The 19,296-nt window shown below is 44.0% G+C and overlaps 1 protein-coding gene across 1 annotated transcript; it reads left to right on the top strand.

The window, feature by feature from the left end:
• Nucleotides 1-4,223: 4,223 nt before the first annotated feature.
• LOC117056077 lies at nucleotides 4,224-18,224 on the top strand. Its single transcript, XM_033166141.1, is given in 8 exon segments — nucleotides 4,224-4,305; nucleotides 5,806-6,267; nucleotides 10,649-10,733; nucleotides 13,690-13,713; nucleotides 13,716-13,837; nucleotides 16,829-16,909; nucleotides 17,793-17,950; nucleotides 17,952-18,224. Coding segments are annotated over 7 exon segments (1,026 nt in total). The 5' UTR covers nucleotides 4,224-4,305; nucleotides 5,806-5,826; the 3' UTR covers nucleotides 18,067-18,224.
• Nucleotides 18,225-19,296: the final 1,072 nt, after the last annotated feature.

Below are 19,296 nucleotides of genomic sequence, written 5' to 3'. Positions count from 1 at the left end.
CCGCTTAAGTGCCTCTGATCCCAGGATGACTTACCTCTAAGTAGACATGGTTGGGATTGTACTTGTTCCCCACTGAAATCAATGGGATGCAAGTAAAGACCACTGCAGGTTCAACTAAGTTAGGATTTAATTACCTATTGACAAGTTAAATCCTAAATTAGGATTTAATTACCCTCTGCCTGGTTCCATGTAACCTCACTTCTTGCAATGAGGGAACCACCAGAAGGTGTCTCTGGACCTCAGCGTCCGGGCTGAACATGGGGGTTGAGACGCTCCTTCAGGTATACTCCTTCAGATTCACTTTAGCAGTACGATTCTCAGTTTCACAAGTACTTCATCATGAGGGGGGGGGGGGAATCTAAGGACCAGGGATTTAATGTGCCTCCACTCTGGCCTCTGGCAGCTTGGAGTGCTCACTAGAGATCTGCCCCCACCCCTGTCACCAGGCCAAACCTCTGACCAACTTTGCTCTATGTCCTCTATGACAGTGTTTTTCAACCTTTTTTGGGCAAGGGCACACTTGTTTTATGAAAAAAATCACGAGGCACACCACCATTAGAAAATGTTAAAAAATTTAACTCTGTGCCTATATTGACTATATATAAAGTAATTCTCTTGAATAGGAATCAAATAAACACAATTTTTCCCACGGCACACCAGGCAACATCTCGCGGCACACTAGTGTGCGGCGGAACAGTGGTTGAAAAACACTGCTCTATGAACACTTTTGGCGGGCTGGAAAGTGCCCTCAAATTTGATCTGCTTCTAGCTTTTGTGGGTGGAGGATGGAGCTGTGTGTTTGTGTTCGTAGAAACCTCTGACTTTTGAATGACAAGAGAGTTGCATTCATTGCCCTGCCCATGCTTGCATCTGGCTGCACCCATCTTTGACTTCTGGCCACGCGCATCACTGAAGGGATTGCTGCTCTCCTACCTTGGCAACATTCACACCATAAATATAAAGCACTAGAGTACCACCTTAAACAATCATAGAATTGTAGAGTTGGAAGCGTCATCTATTCCAACCCCCTGCCATGCAGGAATCTCAGCTAAAGCATCCATGACAGATGGCCATCCAGTCATGGATTGCCCCAAAGAATCATGGGAACTGTAGTTTGTTCAGGGTGCTGAGAGATGTTAGCAGATCCCTATTCTCTCCCCAGAGCTAACATTCCCACCCAGAGAGGTTTAACAATCAATCCCTCTTCATAGGGAACTCTGTGAGGGAGATTGAATACTTTGTTCTGTCTTTCTTTCGTCTTTCTCCAAACTGGATGCCATTGCCTCTTGCTTTTATTCATTTCACAATATTTCTGCTTTCATTTAGATGTAAATAAATAATGCCTTGGGTTAGAAAAAATATCATTTTATTTTGCAGAACTATTTGTGGTTGCTTTTCTGAACTTTTTCATTATTATTATTATTACTATAGCAAGTAATACCCTGCCATCTAGTGGAGAAAAGAACCACCCAGTTTTACACGTCTGATGATGCCGGATATATGAATTCCCTTCACCTTTAATACACAGAAATCAATCCTTATGATTAGGAGTTAATATCATGCTCATGCATTCACTTAGATTCATGCCTGTGATCAATAAATATGGATAGAAAATCTCAGGCTAACGCTAGCTTGATGCCAGTACTTATTCTCAGCTTAAATCTATGTAACATCGACTATTTGAAATGACAACTTTTATACATTTTAATATTCTGTGCATTTCATTGCAGAAGAAGAAACACAGCAAAAGCAGAAAATGGAACTCTGAGGACAGGCTGATTGTCATAAAGGCTCGCTATTATTTGTATCTCATCCTTTTGACTTGCAGGCTTGTTGTGTGATGTGTTAGTGGTTTTTCCATCTTGCTCCTAGAAACGTTTTTTTTGTCTTTAGTGTTTCTTTGCTTGCGGCAAATTGGTTTCCCTATATTTCCTTTGCCGCTAGTGCTCCTCCGAGTTTGGCATGTCACTGATCATCAATACAGGGGATTTGTGGTGATGTGCAGAATTTGTGATATCTACTCCAGACACAACTGGAGAGGAAGAGGATGTTCAATCCACTGTGTGCATGGAAGTATGTGCTGGGTACAAATGATGATGATGGTGGTGATGATGATACAACCAGTGCTTTTTTTTCTGGGGGGATGCGGGGGTATGCATACCCCTAAACATTTTGTGAATCTAAGTTTGGCCTCATTGTGGGGCAGTATTTCAATATGAGTAGGAAGTTGAGAGTACCCCTAAACATTTTTTTTTTAAGAATAACAGCACTGGGTACAACACTTCTTCCAAAAGCAGCCGGGGGCTGTGCACAACAATAATCAAAACATCTAAGTGCTACAAAACTAAAACAATATAGTACCACAGCATGGTACTAGAACTGCTAGATCCAGACCATGTATTTGTTGGCATTTGGTGTACACATACACACACACACACACACACACACACATATTTGGTGGCATTTGGTGGCATTTGGTGTACACAAACAAACACACACACACATACACACACACACACACACACACAGTGGAACCTTATGAACTCTTCTGGTAATGAGCTCCACCAACCCAAAAGTAGGTGTTCCAGGTAGTGAACTTTGCCCTGGGATGTGAGCGGAAGTCATGTGGTGGTGGCGTGGCGGCAGCAGGAGGCCCCATTAGCGAAAGCGCGCCTCAGATTAAGAATGGTTTCAGGTTAAGAACGGACCTCCGGAACGAATTAAGTTCGCAAACGGAGGTACCACTTGGTGTGTGTGTGTGTGTGTGTGTGTGTGTGTGTGTGTATGTGTTGAAACTGCAGACTGAAAGAATACAGAAACTTATGGTTTATTACCAATGGCAAGCAAAGGCATTGTGAGTACAAGCTTATATGTGGCCAACGTGGAGTCATAACAAAAGACCGAACACTAACTGACTGAGGGAGGAGGAGGAGAAAGGAAGTAAAGCCTGAGAGAAAACAAATCTATAGGTAGTTTCTTGATCAGTGAGGGAAGAAAAAGTTGCCTTTCTGTTTATTGCCTTCCACTGGTTCAGATAATTTACTGCAAGTGTTGCTACTCCCAACAGTACTGGCCCTTTTCTATCTGCTGCTCCTGGAGACAGGACTAGTTTTCCATATTTTGAAACTGGATCCATTGGCCTTAAAATGTGGAGTACTACTCAAGTACAAAGGAACTAACTTGGCAAACGTATACCATACCCTCCATTTTTTTTGCATGAAATAGGGAGATCCTATTCCATAAAGGGACGTGGGTGGTGCTGTGCTTGCCAATCAGAAGGTCGGCGGTTCGAATCCCCGCGATGGAGTGAGCTCCCGTTGCTCAGTCCCTGCTCCTGCCAACCTAGCAGTTTGAAAGCACGTCAAAGTGCAAGTAGATAAATAGGTACTGCTCTGGCAGGAAGATAAACGGCGTTTCCGTGCACTGCTGTACACCGGCTCCATCATCCAGTAAAGCGAGATGAGCGCTGCAACCCCAGAGTCATCCGTGGCTGGACCTAACAATCAGGGGTCCCTTTACCTTTATTCCATAATAATAATTTTACTTGTATTTTATTTGTACCCTGCCTATCTGACTGGATTGCCCCAATCACTCTGGGCAGCTTCCAACATATATATTATATAAACATTAAACATTAAATAACTTCCCTATACAGGGCTGCCTTCATATGGTATGGATAACTGCATAACCTCCAACATTTATCCAATGAAAATAGGGACATCCTAAGGAAAAGCGGGACATTCAGAAACTGGGACAGCTTCTGTAAATCCGGGATTGTCCCTGGAAAATAGTGACACTTGGAGAGTCTGGTATATGAGAGAGAGCTTGTCCCATAAGAACAGGAATAAAAAAGACTGTCTTTGTGCTGGGTCTCTCTCAGTGGCCTGTTTCATCTTGTTCGTTTTCCCTCAGTTTCATTTTCCTCAGTGAACTTTTCTGTTTCCTAGCATTTGAAGCAATAGCCTTGAACTGGTGTAGCTGTTGCTAGGTTTCAAGCTCATTTTATACAGCCAAGAGAGGCGCTCTTTTCAGGGTTATTTCTCCCCTCTTTTTTTTTTTAATTTTGAATGACGTCCTGAGGCAAGAATTGTCCTGTTTCTTAGCAACCCAGATGGGTTGAATACATTTATGCATTCAAACCTCTTTGTATAACAAAAAAGAAGAGCACAAACATCTCCCAGAACAAACATTGCTGTTCTGAGACTCTCTCTATTTCTCTCTGCTTGCTTTGCTCTAACCAGGGCTGCAAAGGGGAAAATGTGATCCGGCATGAAACACTTGGAAAAGGACTTGGCTTTAGAGAGGGTGAGTAGTAGAATCTCCTTGCTTCTTCAGCTCTGCCTCCTTTATAAGGTTTGCAGTTTCACTGTTATTAATAAGTAGTGCAACACTTAAATGAACTGTGATGATTTCGGGGAGAACTGTGTATACAGCCAGGGGAGATTTCAAAAGTTCTCACCACAATTTCAAAAAAAAAAAAAAGCAAGTTTGTACTTACAGGGTTCCTGGGCTGATATACAAATCCCAGAACAACTTAAGCCCAGGATAGCTTAATATAAAGCTCAAACCCTGTGATCATCTGAAGGAGTGCAGTTAATTGTCCCGCCTCCCACTCCTCCCTGTAGCAGAGGCCCACCTGGCTGAACTACAGGCTGGTGGAGATTTAGTTTTGCTGATCCCACGCTTTGGAACACCTTCCAAGAGAGATGCAGTAATCACCCTTGCTATTGACTTTCAGGTGTCCCTTGCAGACTTGTTTAGCTGACAGGCCTTTGCAGTTGTCTAGTTTTTATTTTTGCTTAGCTGGTCACCTTAAATATTATCTTTTAAACAGTGTATTGTGTTCTAACCATGCAGTACAGATATACTTCTGTAAAGGCATAAATATCTGGCTGTGAATATATCTGCATATGGGAATAGGTAAAGGTAAAGGGACCCTGACCATTAGGTCCAGTCGTGTCCGACTCTGGGGTTGCGGCGCTCATCTCGCGTTACTGGCCGAGGGAGCCAGCGTACAGCTTCCAGGTCATGTGGCCAGCATGACAAAGCCGTTTCTGGCGAACCAGAACAGCGCACAGAAACGCCGTTTACCTTCCCGCTGGAGCGGTACCTATTTATCTACTTGCACTTTGACGTGCTTTCAAACTGCTAGGTGGCAGGAGCTGGGATCGAGCAACGGGAGCTCATCCCGTGGCGGGGATTCGAACCGCCAACCTTCTGATCAACAAGCCCAAGACTCTGTGGTTTAACCCACAGTGCCACCCGCGCCCCGCATATGGGAATAGAAGCTAGCTATTGATTGCATTTTTCCTTGGGGGAAGGAACTTTTTATTTGTTTTGTTTTGCATTCTTATTGGAGGGGTTGGGGGGGGGAAATGTATGTGGCGATGTTTTGCTGGGTACCATGTATTGCCACAATCCCAATTTCAATTTGCTCGTTGCCTGAGCACAACTTAGTACTCAGCTACATTTGGAATGAAAAAATGCTTTATATGCATTATAACACCAGATGGCACTGTGGAGTCCCATCTTTCACAAACGCGATTTCCCTTTATGATGTTTACAACGTGTTTAACTGAAACGCTTTTTTTGATGTGTCTTGATCCAGACCTAGCCAGTTTGTTTCGAGGGTGACTTCTTCTGTCAGCCCAAAGGAAGCGATCCAGCGGGCCTATTTTCATGGGTTGTTCCTGTTGTTTTTAAATAGCTGTTTCCTGCAGAATTGTATTAAAAATAAATTTGTATGATAAATTAGTAATAACCAAAGTCTTTCTTCTTATTCATCTTCCTCTTTACCTTGTTTAGGCATAGAGCGGCGAGTGCAGAATGTTCCCCAATATCCATGCTGGGAACCGGTCAAAGTGTACTTTCAATTTGAACAGGAAATTTGCTACGAATCTGGAGTTAGCCTTAGCACGAGATCGAGTCAATGAGTCTCAGCCACTCACAGTCCCTCTGGAAAAGGACAGCTGCCTAAAACAACCTCCCGATTTCAGCTACAGGCTTTATATCACCCGAGGCCTTCTCAGGAAGCCGCGAGGAAAGTCGAAAGAGCTGAAAAAGAAATCACCCTCAAGCACGGTGCATGAAGAGTTGCAGAGGATAAGGTCCAATTTATTTTTCTCCATCGTGGAACGCGAACAGGAGCCCAAGATCATTACAAGGTTCCCCCACATAGGTTCCTACGAAGCCAAGCTAATGTTCGTGAAGATGGGAAAGTTCAAGAGCAGCAAATACCAAGATCCAAAACCATTCGACCATAGACAGGTAAAGGGAAGGATGAATTGAGATAGAGCAGGGGTAGGCAACCTAAGGCCCACGGGCCAGATGCGGCCCCAATCGCCTTCTAAATCCGGCCCACGGACGGTCCGGGAATCAGCGTGTTTTTACAGGAGTAGAATGTGTGCTTTTATTTAAAATGCATCTCTGGGTTATTTGTGGGGCATAGGAATTCGTTCAATTCCCCCCCCCCCCAAAAAAAAATAGTCCAGCCCACCACATGGTCTGAGGGACGGTGGACCGGCCCACGGCTGAAAAAGGTTGCTGACCCCTGAGATAGAGGCAACTGGCCTTGGGTGGGGAGGGGGATCAAGGCAATGCTCTGCACCAGGTGCGGGTAGACTTCAAGGCTTGTGGGATCTACTTTGTGATGCCCAGATGTCCTTTTTGTTGTGCATTCAGGATGGTATTGGGACACTTATGCACAATCTCACTTTTAATACCGTTTACACAGCTTTTGGGGTGGACGTACCACTTTGTTTCCAGTCAATGCATGCCCCATGACTTCTTGCTTAAAACCTTTAACTTTTCATACTACAAATGTTCCGGGTTTGTTTGTTTGTTTTCCTGCTTTCATTGCGCTGCAGTGCAAGACTGTCCCTCCAGACAGCAATAATGTAGTAACTAACATCAGGGAAGCTTCACAGAGCACCTAATAAAGCAAAATGATGTGTGGATGGTCCAACATAAATTCACCACAAATGCGCTATTATTGCATCAATGACATGTTGCAGAATAACCTGCAAACAACAACAACCAGCCGAGAGGGACCGTTTGGGGTGGTTTATTTATTTATTTGTTTTAACTATACGGTCGTATTTTGTTTCGCGAACGCCTTGCGAGTCGAACGTTTCAGCTCCCGAATGCCACAAACCTGGAAGGGAGTGTTCTGGTTTGCAAACGTTCTTTGGAACCTGAACGTCCAACGTGGCGTACGCAGCTTCCGATTGGCTGCAGGAACTTCCTGCAGCCAATCGGAAGCCACACCTTGGTTTCCGAATGTTCGACTTCTGAGGTACCGCCAGAGTTCTAAGATCTACAATTTGGAGCCAAGTGTTTTGCACAGTGGTTCAGTTGGAGAGATGTACATATAGAATTGGAAGAGGCTAAAGGGTACTTCTGAGAACATACTCGGCTCAGAAATTTGTTTTTATCACCAGGGTGGGTTTCTCATAGAAATTCAGTCCTGGTCTGTCCCCCACTAGTTTTCTTCATTTCAGCAGTGAGAGAGGCACAGATTTTCATTTGTTGCTTTTCTTAAGGAGCCAGAAGTCAGAAACTCTTGCGATCTACCTCGACTCACCTAGAAATCTACCATTAAAGCTTCGTTTTCCTTCTGCCTTTACACATAGGGATGGGATGGGGGGTGGGGGGCTTGATTCTGTTCTCCTCAAAGGGTGAACCTACCTAGTTCACACTTCCCGAAATAATACGTGAATCGAAACACAGCCATCCTTTGAAATTTGCATTTCTCCAAATTTGCAGTGTGCTTCTCCGGCCAAGGAATATGTCCAAAAGGCATGTACTAGAGGAAAGCATGCATATAGAAGCATGAGGGGAAATAACATACAATGGGAATACTGCTTTGCAAAAATGTCAATATTGGGCAAGATTGTATGCTACAATACTGATGAATTTTCTAATGTGAATTTTCAAACTAATGTGAAGAACCAAAATAAATATGAGAAAATGAGAGAACCCTAAATTGACAGTTTCGCCTATCCCTACCTGCATAAACACAGAAGCTACATCATCTCTCTTTGGTGTGTCTATAAAGTACACACACATACACACACAAGCAACAGAATTTAGTGTCTCCACAAGATGGCACTATTGCAACGAATGCTTTGGTCAAATGAATTCAGTGATGTGGCTCACATTTACCTTTTCCTTATAGTGTAGTTGGCTTATGTGGTTATATTAGCCTTTTGAAAAATGTCTTTGGAGCCTCAGGGCTCTTCAGGAACTTTTAAACAATTGGAATATTCACCTTCAGTCACAGTATTCTGTTGGTGGCTGGATAGATTTGACTTTTTTCATGAGACTTAAATTCTTTTACAGAGGCACATTAATGTCCACTACAGCCATTTCTAATGCATTTCATTGTTTTTCTCCATTCGACCACAACACAAATTAACAGGTTAACCCTCCCCTGTGGTTTTTTTTATCAATATCATTACTTTTATCGCACTGAACTTTTAAGATCGCAGCTAGGACAGGAGGCCTTTCCAGCTGGTTCTCAGGACTCTTCCTAGGTCTCGCCCCTTCCCAGGCCCAAACCCCTCACTGGATCTGCAACCTTCTTGAGTGTTTTGCCTGGCCAGAATGAGTCCTTGAACAAGGCCTCTTCCATGCCTGGATGGAGGATGCAGAGAGGTGTAGGGCAGTTCCGAGCTAGATGGACCAATGGTCTTCCTCAACAGAAGGCAGCTTCCTACGTCCCTATGAGTGTTCTGGCTGGCTGGAATATGTTCTTCAGCCCTTACTTCAATGGAGGACTGAGAAGGGTGCATGAATACGTGTAGGAAGTAGCCTACTATACAAAGGTACTAGTAAACTTTAGTTTTGTTGCTCTCCTACTTTTTCTTCTCATCTCATGTACCGCTAGCATGCAGCAGGTGCTTGAAATGTTTCCCCAAGCAGAAATTGGTCCTCAGACCTGACTTAAAAGTTTTTTTTCATTGAAAGACAGCCCTGCTTATGCAGGCACATGTGAACCTTATGGTATTAACAAAGGGCAGGTGTTTACTAGCAGAACCGGTTAAGAAATGTGTATACGGAGATGATTATCTGAGGTGCTTTGAAAAGCTAAGATTAGCATTTCCTTGATAAACTTACTGGATAACTTATTCCTGCCTTAAAACCAGGAAGTGACTGTATATTATTACGACAGCTGTGTGTCTTCTGTTGACTTTTGAGAGCCTCAGAAGTTTACAGATCAGTTTTATTGATGTTAGCTGAGCAGTTTAACAACTGAGTGTGTGGCAAGAAATTGAGCTCTGTCCTGTTCCAGGATCACTTCTGTTTGTTTATTTATTTTAGAGAATCTCTACCCTACCTTGCAATCTGCTAAAATAAGTGTCTTCAACCTTTTCAGACCCATGACCCACTTTTAACCGAAACATGCATTTGGAGACCCGTTTCTTAGTCTTTTACCACATATTTGCAGAGTGCTCCTGTTGCCACCCAGCTTGAATCAGGCTGCTACGCACTAGTTGAAGACTACAGTGGTACCTTGGTTTACGAACTTAATCCGTTCCAGAAGACCGTTCTTAAACCAAAGCGTTCTTAAACCAAGGTGTGCTTTCCCATAGCAGCAGAGGACTCAGTTTACAAATGGAACACACTCAACAGGAAACAGAACATGTTCTGATTCCAAGGCAAAGCTCACAAACCAAAACACCTACTTCTAGGTTTGCAGCGTTCTTAATCCAAGTTGTTCATAAACTAAGCTGTTCTTAAACCAGGGTACCACTGTAGTTGCCATAAAAGGACCCCGGTGTGGCCTCGAAACTGAAACACAACAATACAAAAAAGAGAAAAAACTCCACCCTAGTAACATTAATAAATAAAACAAAATATTACCACAGAGCCTAGGGCTTGCCGATCAGAAGGTCGGAGGTTCGAATCCCTGCAACGGGGTGAGCTCCATTGCTCAGTCCCTGCTCCTGCCAACCTAGCAGTTCGAAAGCACGTCAAAGTGCAAGTAGATAAATAGGTACCCGCTCTGGCGGGAAGGTAAATGGCATTTCCATGTGCTGCTCTGGTTTGCCAAAAGCAGCTTAGTCATGCTGGCCACATGACCTGGAAGTTGTACGCTGGCTCCCTCAGCCAATAAAGCGAGATGAGTGCCGCAACCCAGAGTTGTCCGCGACTGGACCTAATGGTCAGGGGTCCCTTTACCTTTACCTTTATGGGATATAAATCTATTAAAACAGCAGCATGAAAGAAAATGTAGAACATCTCACTTATTAAAGCTATGTACACACTGTATATTCAAAACACATGACTTCCACCCAAAGAATCCTGGGAGCTGTAGCTTGTGAGTATGCTGGGAGTTGTCATAATGTGAAAGATAAACTACAGTTCCCAGGATCTTTGGGGAAGTCATGTGTTTTAAATGTGTGGTGTATATCCATCTGTATAGCCTTTGCTTTAAATGTGCAGTGCCACAGCAGGAGGTAAAAAAAAACTTGACAAACCTAAAAAAATTAGAAGCATGGCAAAATAAAATAAAATAACCCTGTTTGCTGTATCCATAAGGAATCTGCTGTGAATGGGCAGTAAGAATGACAAGTGCCAAAGCATTGCTCCCAAGTTGTTTGCCAGCAAATCCAGGTGTTCCTTCTCCATGTTTTCCCCTGTGCAGTATGAGACAGATAGACCAAATTTTGTGACCAGCTATGCCAGAGACCCTCTGAATCTAAAGTTGAAATCCCAGTGTTTAAGCAAAGGTAAGTCCTCGCTGATCTTCAGAGCAGAGGTAGGTGTGACACCTGTTTTGTGCATCAGACGAACATTATAGTTTGAACATCGTGTTCTCATAGTAATAAATTGGATTGGAAGCTTGTGTTGTGTTGTGTTGTGCTGGGCGTAGGGTGTGGTGTGGGATGTGGCTCTCAAGACTCTCTCCAGGCTGCGCTTCCCCTCCTGATCCTACTTTGCACCTCCTTGCAAATATATCCTTGAAATCTGATAATGCTCTTACTTGGTGGAGGATAGATAGGGGTGTATGAGTCGATATACTATATACTGTCTACAGCCTACAGTATAATTGCACTGGATAGCTCAGTGTGGTGTAGTGGTTAAGAGCAGTAGACCTCGTAATCTGGGGAACCGGTTTGCGGCCCGCTCCTCCACATGCAGCTGCTGGGTGACCTTGGGGGAGTGTTTGTTGTGGGGGAGGAAGGGAAAGGAGAATGTTAGCCGCTTTGAGACTCCTTTGGGTAGTGATAAAGCAGGATATCAAATCCAAACTCCTCTCCTCCTCTTCTTTTTCTTCTTCTGGTTAGAGAGTGGTGCTGATAATGCCAAGGTTGCAGGTTCGATCCCCACATGAGGACAGCTGCCTATTCCTGCATTGCAGGAGGTTGGATCAGATGATTCCCAGGGTCCCTTCCAACTCTAAAATTCTATGATTCTATAAAAGTAATATTAATGTCTGCTGCTCTACCCACTTTTGCTGCTGGCCCTGCCTACCACAGGCCTGCAGCCCTCAGAAGGTTGCCCACAAGACAATGTGGCCCCCATAAGCTGAAAAGGACTCCTTATCCCTGTAACCAAATAATAGAACCATAGACTCATAGAGTTGGAAGGGATCACCAAGGATCATGTAGTAAACTCCCTGCTGAGCTATCCAGGAAGTTAAATAAGGTGGCAATTGGCTCCCAGCATGTTTCCAAGCACCAATTAACAGTGCTGGCACTGACGTTTAAAGCCCTAACGGCCTCGGCCTTTAAACCCCCATCGTTCAGCTCTGAGGGCCTTCTGGCGGTTTCCCTCACTGTGAGAAGTGAAGTTACAGGGAACCAGGCAGAGGGCCTTCTGGTAGTGGCGCCCGCCCTGTGGAATGCCTTCCCATCAGATGTCAAAGAGAAAAACAACTATCTGAGGTTTAGAAGACATCTGATGGCAGCCCTGTTTAGGTTGGTTTAAATGTTTGATGTTTTATTCGTGTTTTTAAATATTCTGTTGGGAGCTGCTCAGAGTGGTTGGGGAAACCCAGTCAGATGGGTGGGGTAAACAACAACAACAACAACAACAAATTATTATATTATTATTATTATTATTATATTATTATTATTATTATTAGACTCTGGTGTATTAATCTTCATTAAGTAGTTTGGCCCTCACACAGCCATTAATTCCTTTAGGGAACAATAGTAATAAAGGTTAGTTTCTGGCATTATAACACAAAACAGTAATGCTAAGATTCTCATTTGATTGTTTTATAACACTCAAAAGTCAACATATCATTACAAATGGGTGGTTGTGAAGCTTGGCTAGGGCAGTCCAATCTTCCTCTTTGTTCGTATATACCCCACTTGAATTTCTCTTGCCATATTTGACCATGCTGCTGCCATTTAGCAGTGTGCTGGGTGCTCTGGAGAATGTGTAAGTGGCACTGATGACGAGTAGAAAACGGAACATCTACGCTAACTGGGTTGCGATCTATGAGCACCAAGCTCGGCAAGAAGGCCGAACATCTGCTGTTGCATTTACAAAACTTCATGCGAACATGTGTCCCACCTGTTAGGTAAATGGGATACAGCAAGAGGCACAGGTGTATGGTGTGTCTGGTGCAACTCTGGCCGCTGATTCCTTTATTTATTAAGATATACATGGCACTTGATTATAAAAGCAAATAATTTTAAGACGGTTTGCAAAACGAGTAAAACATGGTAATGATCAGTAAAAAATTGTTAAAAACAACTATTTAAAACATTTTTTGTGGGGGGGACACTCCAATAAGCAAATCAAAATCAAAACAAACAAAACAAACCCCACCCCAGAATATAACATAGTATCGATGTTCTAACTATCTTGGTAAAAGTAAAGGGACCCCTGACCATTAGGTCCAGCTGTGGACGACTCCTGGGTTTTGCAGCGCTCATCTTGCTTTATTGGCCAAGGGAGCCGGAGTGACAGCTTTCCGGGTCATGTGACTAAGCATGACTAAGCTGCTTCTGGCGAACCAGAGCAGTGCACAGAAACACCATTACCTTCCCCGCCGGAGCAGTACCCTATTTATCTACTTGCACTTTGATGTGCTTTCGAACTGCTAGGTGGGCAGGAGCTGGACCGAACAATGGGAGCTCACCCTGTCGTGGGGATTCGAACCGCCAACCTTCTGGTCGGCAAGCCCTAGGCTCAGTGGTTTAGACCACAGCGCCACCCATGTCCCTTGGTAGGCTTGCCTAAATGAAACTCTTTCACCAGGCACTGACAAGAGTACAGAGAAGGCCCCTGGCTGTCCCCTGGTTACTTTCAATTTATATGTACGTTTTTCTACTAAAGCTAATAACCAGGCACTTTCAGACCAGTAATCCGACATCGCACCTTTAATAAATCTTCCCAAAATCTAGTAATAGTTACAGTGGCAGGCATTGGGCTCTCAAAATTTTTGTGTCACCTGTGCAACTCTAAAAATTGGCACACACAAACCCCCACCTCTCATTCTCTCTTCTGCATAATTGTTGTGGTACCCCTTACAGTTGCTGGTGGCTCCCCTAAAACTGGCTAGTTGCTTTGGCTGCAATTCTATTAGTCCCATTGGCTCTTGTGGGACTTACTCCCAAGTAAACACCATAGGATTGTGCTGCATGCCCTTTCAAATCCTTTCCCTGTCAGCAGCAATGCACAATACGGATTCTGAGCACAAACTGCCTTTTGTTTGCTGTCCCTCTTCAGTCCACGGACTCCATCCTCTTGCAGAAGAAAGGGGGGGACCAGATCCAAGGAAAGATTCAACACCTGCTACAAGCCTCAAGATCTCAAGTGGGATTCGAAGTTACTTCTGCCAAAGGAGCCTTGGCCTACTAAACCTGTTTCCTTCACAGTTAGTACAACACTCTATAATCCCTTCCCTTCTTCACATCTTCTTGCACTGAGCTTATATTGGAATAGAAATCTGTGGGTGCTCTGAATGTGTGTGTGTTTTAAAAGAAAAATAAGGGCGTTGCTTTGCTGGAGCACTTGGGAGTTTCTGCAAAGCCGATAGCTAGCCAGATTCTAAGGTGATATAATTAGAAGACAGGCTGTGGGTTGTTTTTTTAAATGCCTGTCTCATAAACAGGTTGTCACAGGTAGAAGAGGAAGATATTTGTAGGCCTGCTGCTATTTATAGTTTTGTTTGAAAGCTGTAACTGTTTCTCTTGCAAAATGCCATGAATGACAGTGTGTTGCTTTACACCATCAGATATGGGGATACTTTGTTTATATATATGAGAAAAAAACAAAAATATAGAACTTTGGATACATTGGCTACATTGCAGGCTGAAAGGAACAGGTTCAGATTCACCCAGTTTTCCAGGGATCAGAAGCGACTTGGGCTTTCTGACAAATTGTAGACTTTTCCTAATGAGGCATGAATGACTCTTGTGTTGTTTTAAATGGAAACAACCCAGAGCCATTTCAGAATGTGGGAGGCGTGATTTTCCTGAGCTAGTCTTGGAGATTCAAATGCATGTTGGCAAATAGTGTAATAGCATATGGAGAATCTTGCCTCCTGTTTAATATCGCTTGAGCTGCAAATTATCTTAAATTATAAGCACTAATACATGTGGGGAAAAAGTCCATTGTAACCAGTAAGGCTTCCATCTGATCCCCTGATATAGATACGCTGTATTGGGGATAAGGAACCTTTGACCCTTCAGATGTTTCCAAACTACAATTCCCATAATTCCTGAACTTGGCCATGCTGGCCAGGGCTGATGGAATCCAAAAACCTCTAGATGACCACAGGTTCCCCATTGATGCCCCATATGGAATGGGGGCACCTCCCTGACATTGGGTGAGGATGCCCATAAGCACATACAAAGTTTTGGATTGTAGCTACGAAGATATCAGTTACGAATTTTTAGTCACTTTAGGTAATAACATACTAAGATTACGTCATTTATGGTGAATGCTTGGATTTGTTCCTGATTTGTTTAGATGCTACACGAAGTAGGTATAATCACAGATGCCTGTATTCATGTGCCAGCATTTGCTGGGCAGCACAGAATCCAACTTTCGGATGCAGAACCTGGTCTAGCAACTTTTTAGAGCCACATAGAAAATAACGGGCAGAGATTTTTCTTGCAAAGCAGGGCCAGCCCACCTATGAGGCAAGGTGAGGTGATTGGCTTGGGTGGCAGAATTCACAGGGACAACAGATATGGCTTCCAAGGCATGCATTGCCCACTGCTACTGCTTCAGTGGCAGCGACAGCTGTGGTGCGCTCCTTGGAAGCTGGATCTGCTGCCTCCTTGGTAGCCCCCCCCCATGCCAACTCTATAGTGGTCTCTTGGCTAATAGGAGGTGCTGCTGGTCTCCTCCCTCCCCTAGGGAGGAAAGAGCAAGCGCTGCCTTCTGGAGTCTCCTAGGCTATGCACCTGCCTAGTGCAGGCATAGGCAAACTTGGCCTGCCAGATGTTTTGGGACTACAATTCCCATCATCCCTGAGCACTGTTCCTGTTAGCTATGAATCATGGGAGTTGTAGGTCAAAAACATCTGGAGAGCCGAGTTTGCCTATGCCTGGCCTAGTGTGATTCAGAGTGGACCCCTCCGACCCACCATCATTCACAGTTGGTTAGGGTGCCCTGTAACGTTATCCTGTCCCTCCTGTAAGTTCAGATGTTTACTGCTGCCCCCAGCCTATGCTATCTGTATTTTATTTCTTCCTCTCTCTTTTGTTCCTTTACGTTCAGCTTGATTTTTTAAATTAAAAAAAAACCACATGGCATATTTGTAGGCATTGTGCAAAATCATATCACAGTTACAAATCTTGCCAGTCCTCTGTATGGATGATTGGATGAGGCACTTCCTGTTGTTGTTGAAGGGACTTCAATGGCTTGAAACGAAGCACACATCATGGAGGCTTTCGGGAACTTCGGCTTTGCCAAGAAACTGCACTGCAGGAAAAATAGCGTCAAAAACACAAACATTGCCACCACCGTTACATAAATGGATTGCTAACACCCCAGTACGAACCATGTCTGCTCTGATGTAAAACCCTGTGAATTCGTGGCGCTTATTCCCAGGCAAAATGGAGAATGACTGGGATGGCATAGAGCTAGTTTGCTCACACCTGCTCTCCCCAAACCCCTTGCATGTTCATGTCAGCCATGTACTGAATGCCTGAAGGAACGTCTCCACCCCCATCACTCAGCCAGACACTGAGGTCCTCCTCTAAGGGTCTTCCCTCATTACGAGAAGTGAAGTTACAGGGAACCAGGCAGAGGGTCTTCTCAGTAGTGGCACCCTCCCTGTGGAACACCCTCCCCTCAGATGTCAAGGAGGAGATAAAGAATTATGCAACTTGTGGAAGACATCTGAAGGCAGCCCTGTATCGGGAGGTTTTTAATGATAAATGTTTTTATTATGTTTTTAGATATGCTGCAAGCTGCCCGGAGTGGCAAGATGGGCAGGGTATAAATAATAAAACAACTATTATTATTATTATTATTATTATTATTATTATTATTATTAGGCTTATATCTGGAGATAGGCCTGCTCGGAAAAGTTTTTTGACAAGCTCCCATCATATTTGGTGACTGAGAAGCACTAGCATTAAAAACACTTGAAACAGGCTGAGTACATATCCTCACTAGTAAATGGGTGTCTGTGTGATATTCAATGTGGATGGGTATTCAGTTATTGCAGCTAAAGCCTTTTTTTGCCAGTAAATGTCATGTATCTTCCCTTCAGGCTATGCTTCTGTTATAAAGCCTAGCTGCAGAGCAAGGCCCTTTCGTTTTAAGATGTTTGATATCCGTGAATCCCCATTTGGTTAAAACCATGCCCACCAGTAGTTTTCTTATATTATTTTAATTATTTTGTCTTCAGAGGCACAGAAGCCAGCGAGCTGCACACAGTGCCTTTCTGGAACGTGTAGAAGAAACGCTAAGCCAGCTGTGGTTGAAAGAGGTAAGTTGCCTTTAGGAAATCTAGCAACCCAGTTTAAACTGGTTCATTCCCCTCTAAGGAACTCTTATGGTATAAAGTACAGAGAATATTTAGACAACTGCCACCAGTTCCATTCAACACACAGAGAGCCACAGGTTCCCCACATCAGGGGAGGAACTGAAGGAAAGTTGGGATAGAAGTTGTTGTGGTGGCTAGTTGTCCTCGGGACTGGTGGGGCGGAAGACCGGTAGACCAGCAGTAGGTAGAGTCAGAGCCAATGACAGGCAGTGCCATCTCCTGATTGGTTCTAACTAAGAAGACGGGCGGATGGGGGCTGACTGAGGACAGACTGACCCTAATGGACTCACCCAACTTGCCCTAATGGACAAGCCTCCACTGAGAATAAGTGAGCAATATGCTCCAGGAACACACCTACAGCCTTCATGGGTCATATAAATAAGAACATATGGAGAGCCCTCTGCATTGTCCAGCTTCCTGTTCTCACAGTGGCCTTATAGGAAGCTGGCAAGCCAGAACTGAGCACATGAGAACTTCTTCTTTCTGTGGTTTCCAGCAACCAGTATTCAGAAGCATTACTGCCTCCAGCTGTGGAGGAAGAGGAACAAGCATTGCGGCTGGTTGGTAGCCATTTCCTCCATGAATGTGTCCGTTGCTCTTTTAAATCTTCCAAGTTGGTGGCCACCACTGCCTCTTGCGGGAGTGAGTTCCATAGTTGAACTGTGTGAAGTAGTGTAGCGTTTTGTATGTCCTCGATCTGCCCAAATTTTTGCTTTATTGAATGCCCGTGAGTTATAGTGTTGTGTGTGTGAGGGAGAACGAAATTAGGCAGGCTTTCCTAGATATGGATGTTGACCTTTTGTGACATTTCCTCCCTGCTTTCCAGGCAGCCCAGAAGCAGGCCCAGGACAGAAGAAAAGCTGCATCTAGTCTGAGGCAGAAAACGCCAAGCGCAGCTGTTTCCATTGAGAGAGATATTGAGATGCAGCAACAGGCCAGCAGGCAGCAGGGAAAAAGCCTGCAAAAGGGACGGCGCTCTCAGTCCACCACCTATAGCAACACTGGAGTTGCAACTGTCAATGCATATAAAACCAGAACCTTTGGGTTTCTACCTGCCAAGTGGCGTTGCCCAGAGTGTTGAGGAACTGAGGTGCAAATAATGAGGCGAAAACCACAGAACCCTCTGCAGATACATGGATTGTATTATGCTCATTGCTGCTATTCTAGTGCCAGTAGGGTTCTCTATTGCAGAAGGATAAATCTCATCCTCTTCTTTAGCACAGTGAATGTAATAATTGTAAATAATAATAACAATAATGATGATAATAATAATGATAATAATAAACATACATACATACATACAAGTGCAGCAAGGGATGGTTTTCTCTATATAATACACTCCCACATCTAATGGCACTCAGGAGTGTTTTGCTAAAAATGATATAATCAAACCATCAATCTGTATTCAAATACTGTAGGGGGAAATTAGCAAAAAAAAAAAAAAAATGTTAATACCATGAGAATGAAAAAGAACTTCCTTCAGAGAAGACAAACGGGCCTGGTTGCAGAATCTGCGCTGTTATGGTGTGAAAGATCCGGGATAGCTCAGATTCCTGCATCGCAGGGGGTTAAGCTAGATGACCCTCGTGGTCCCTTCCAACTCTATGATTCTACGAACTGTGTCTCACATGAGATGCTTCACAACACCTGTACCAGCATGGGGTAGAGAAACAGGCTTTGAGCACACAGTATGTGAAATCAGAGGAACAGGCTAGAAACAGATGGAAGTTGATGTGCGCTCACAGAATAATTTCACTTGGGCTTCCGATTTCAATGATAGTTAATGGCTTCTGGAGCAGAATGGGCATCCTTCATCCAACTAGGTATGCCTCTTGAGGCATGAATTTGTGTAGCACATTTGGAGATTTGAACATGTCGTTTGATACAGCATATAAAGATGGGTTTGGATCAGATGCCCTACTGCATATGGGGGTTGGCAACGTTTTTTTGGCCAGAGAACTCTTATTTACAGCCAACTTCCCAGAGTGGGCACATGCCCACACAGAAGGTGTGGCCAAAGCAAAAGTGGGCGTGGCTGAAGTGGGCATGGCCACAGCTGTCACTCCAACACACCACACAGAAATGCAGGCACATACGCACTCAGCCCACACATGAGCAGACATGCAGGTGTGTAAAAGTTCATGTCACATAAAGGCAATAGGATGCATGCATCTAAAAACAAAGGGGAAACGATCCTGCCACAAATGAGTGTTATCTGCCCCATGCGTATGGAAGCACACTGTAGACACAGCATTCGCCAGGCTGCTGAATTTTTTTTTCACAACTCCATGAATGAGTATAAAGGTGGTTTCCCCTGAAAAGCACATCAC

The sequence above is a fragment of the Lacerta agilis genome, chromosome 12 (genome assembly GCF_009819535.1).
Source record: "Lacerta agilis isolate rLacAgi1 chromosome 12, rLacAgi1.pri, whole genome shotgun sequence".
NCBI lineage: Eukaryota > Metazoa > Chordata > Lepidosauria > Squamata > Lacertidae > Lacerta > Lacerta agilis.
The sequence above is the reverse complement of the archived record's forward strand: the minus strand, read 5'-3'. Positions and strand labels throughout refer to the sequence as shown.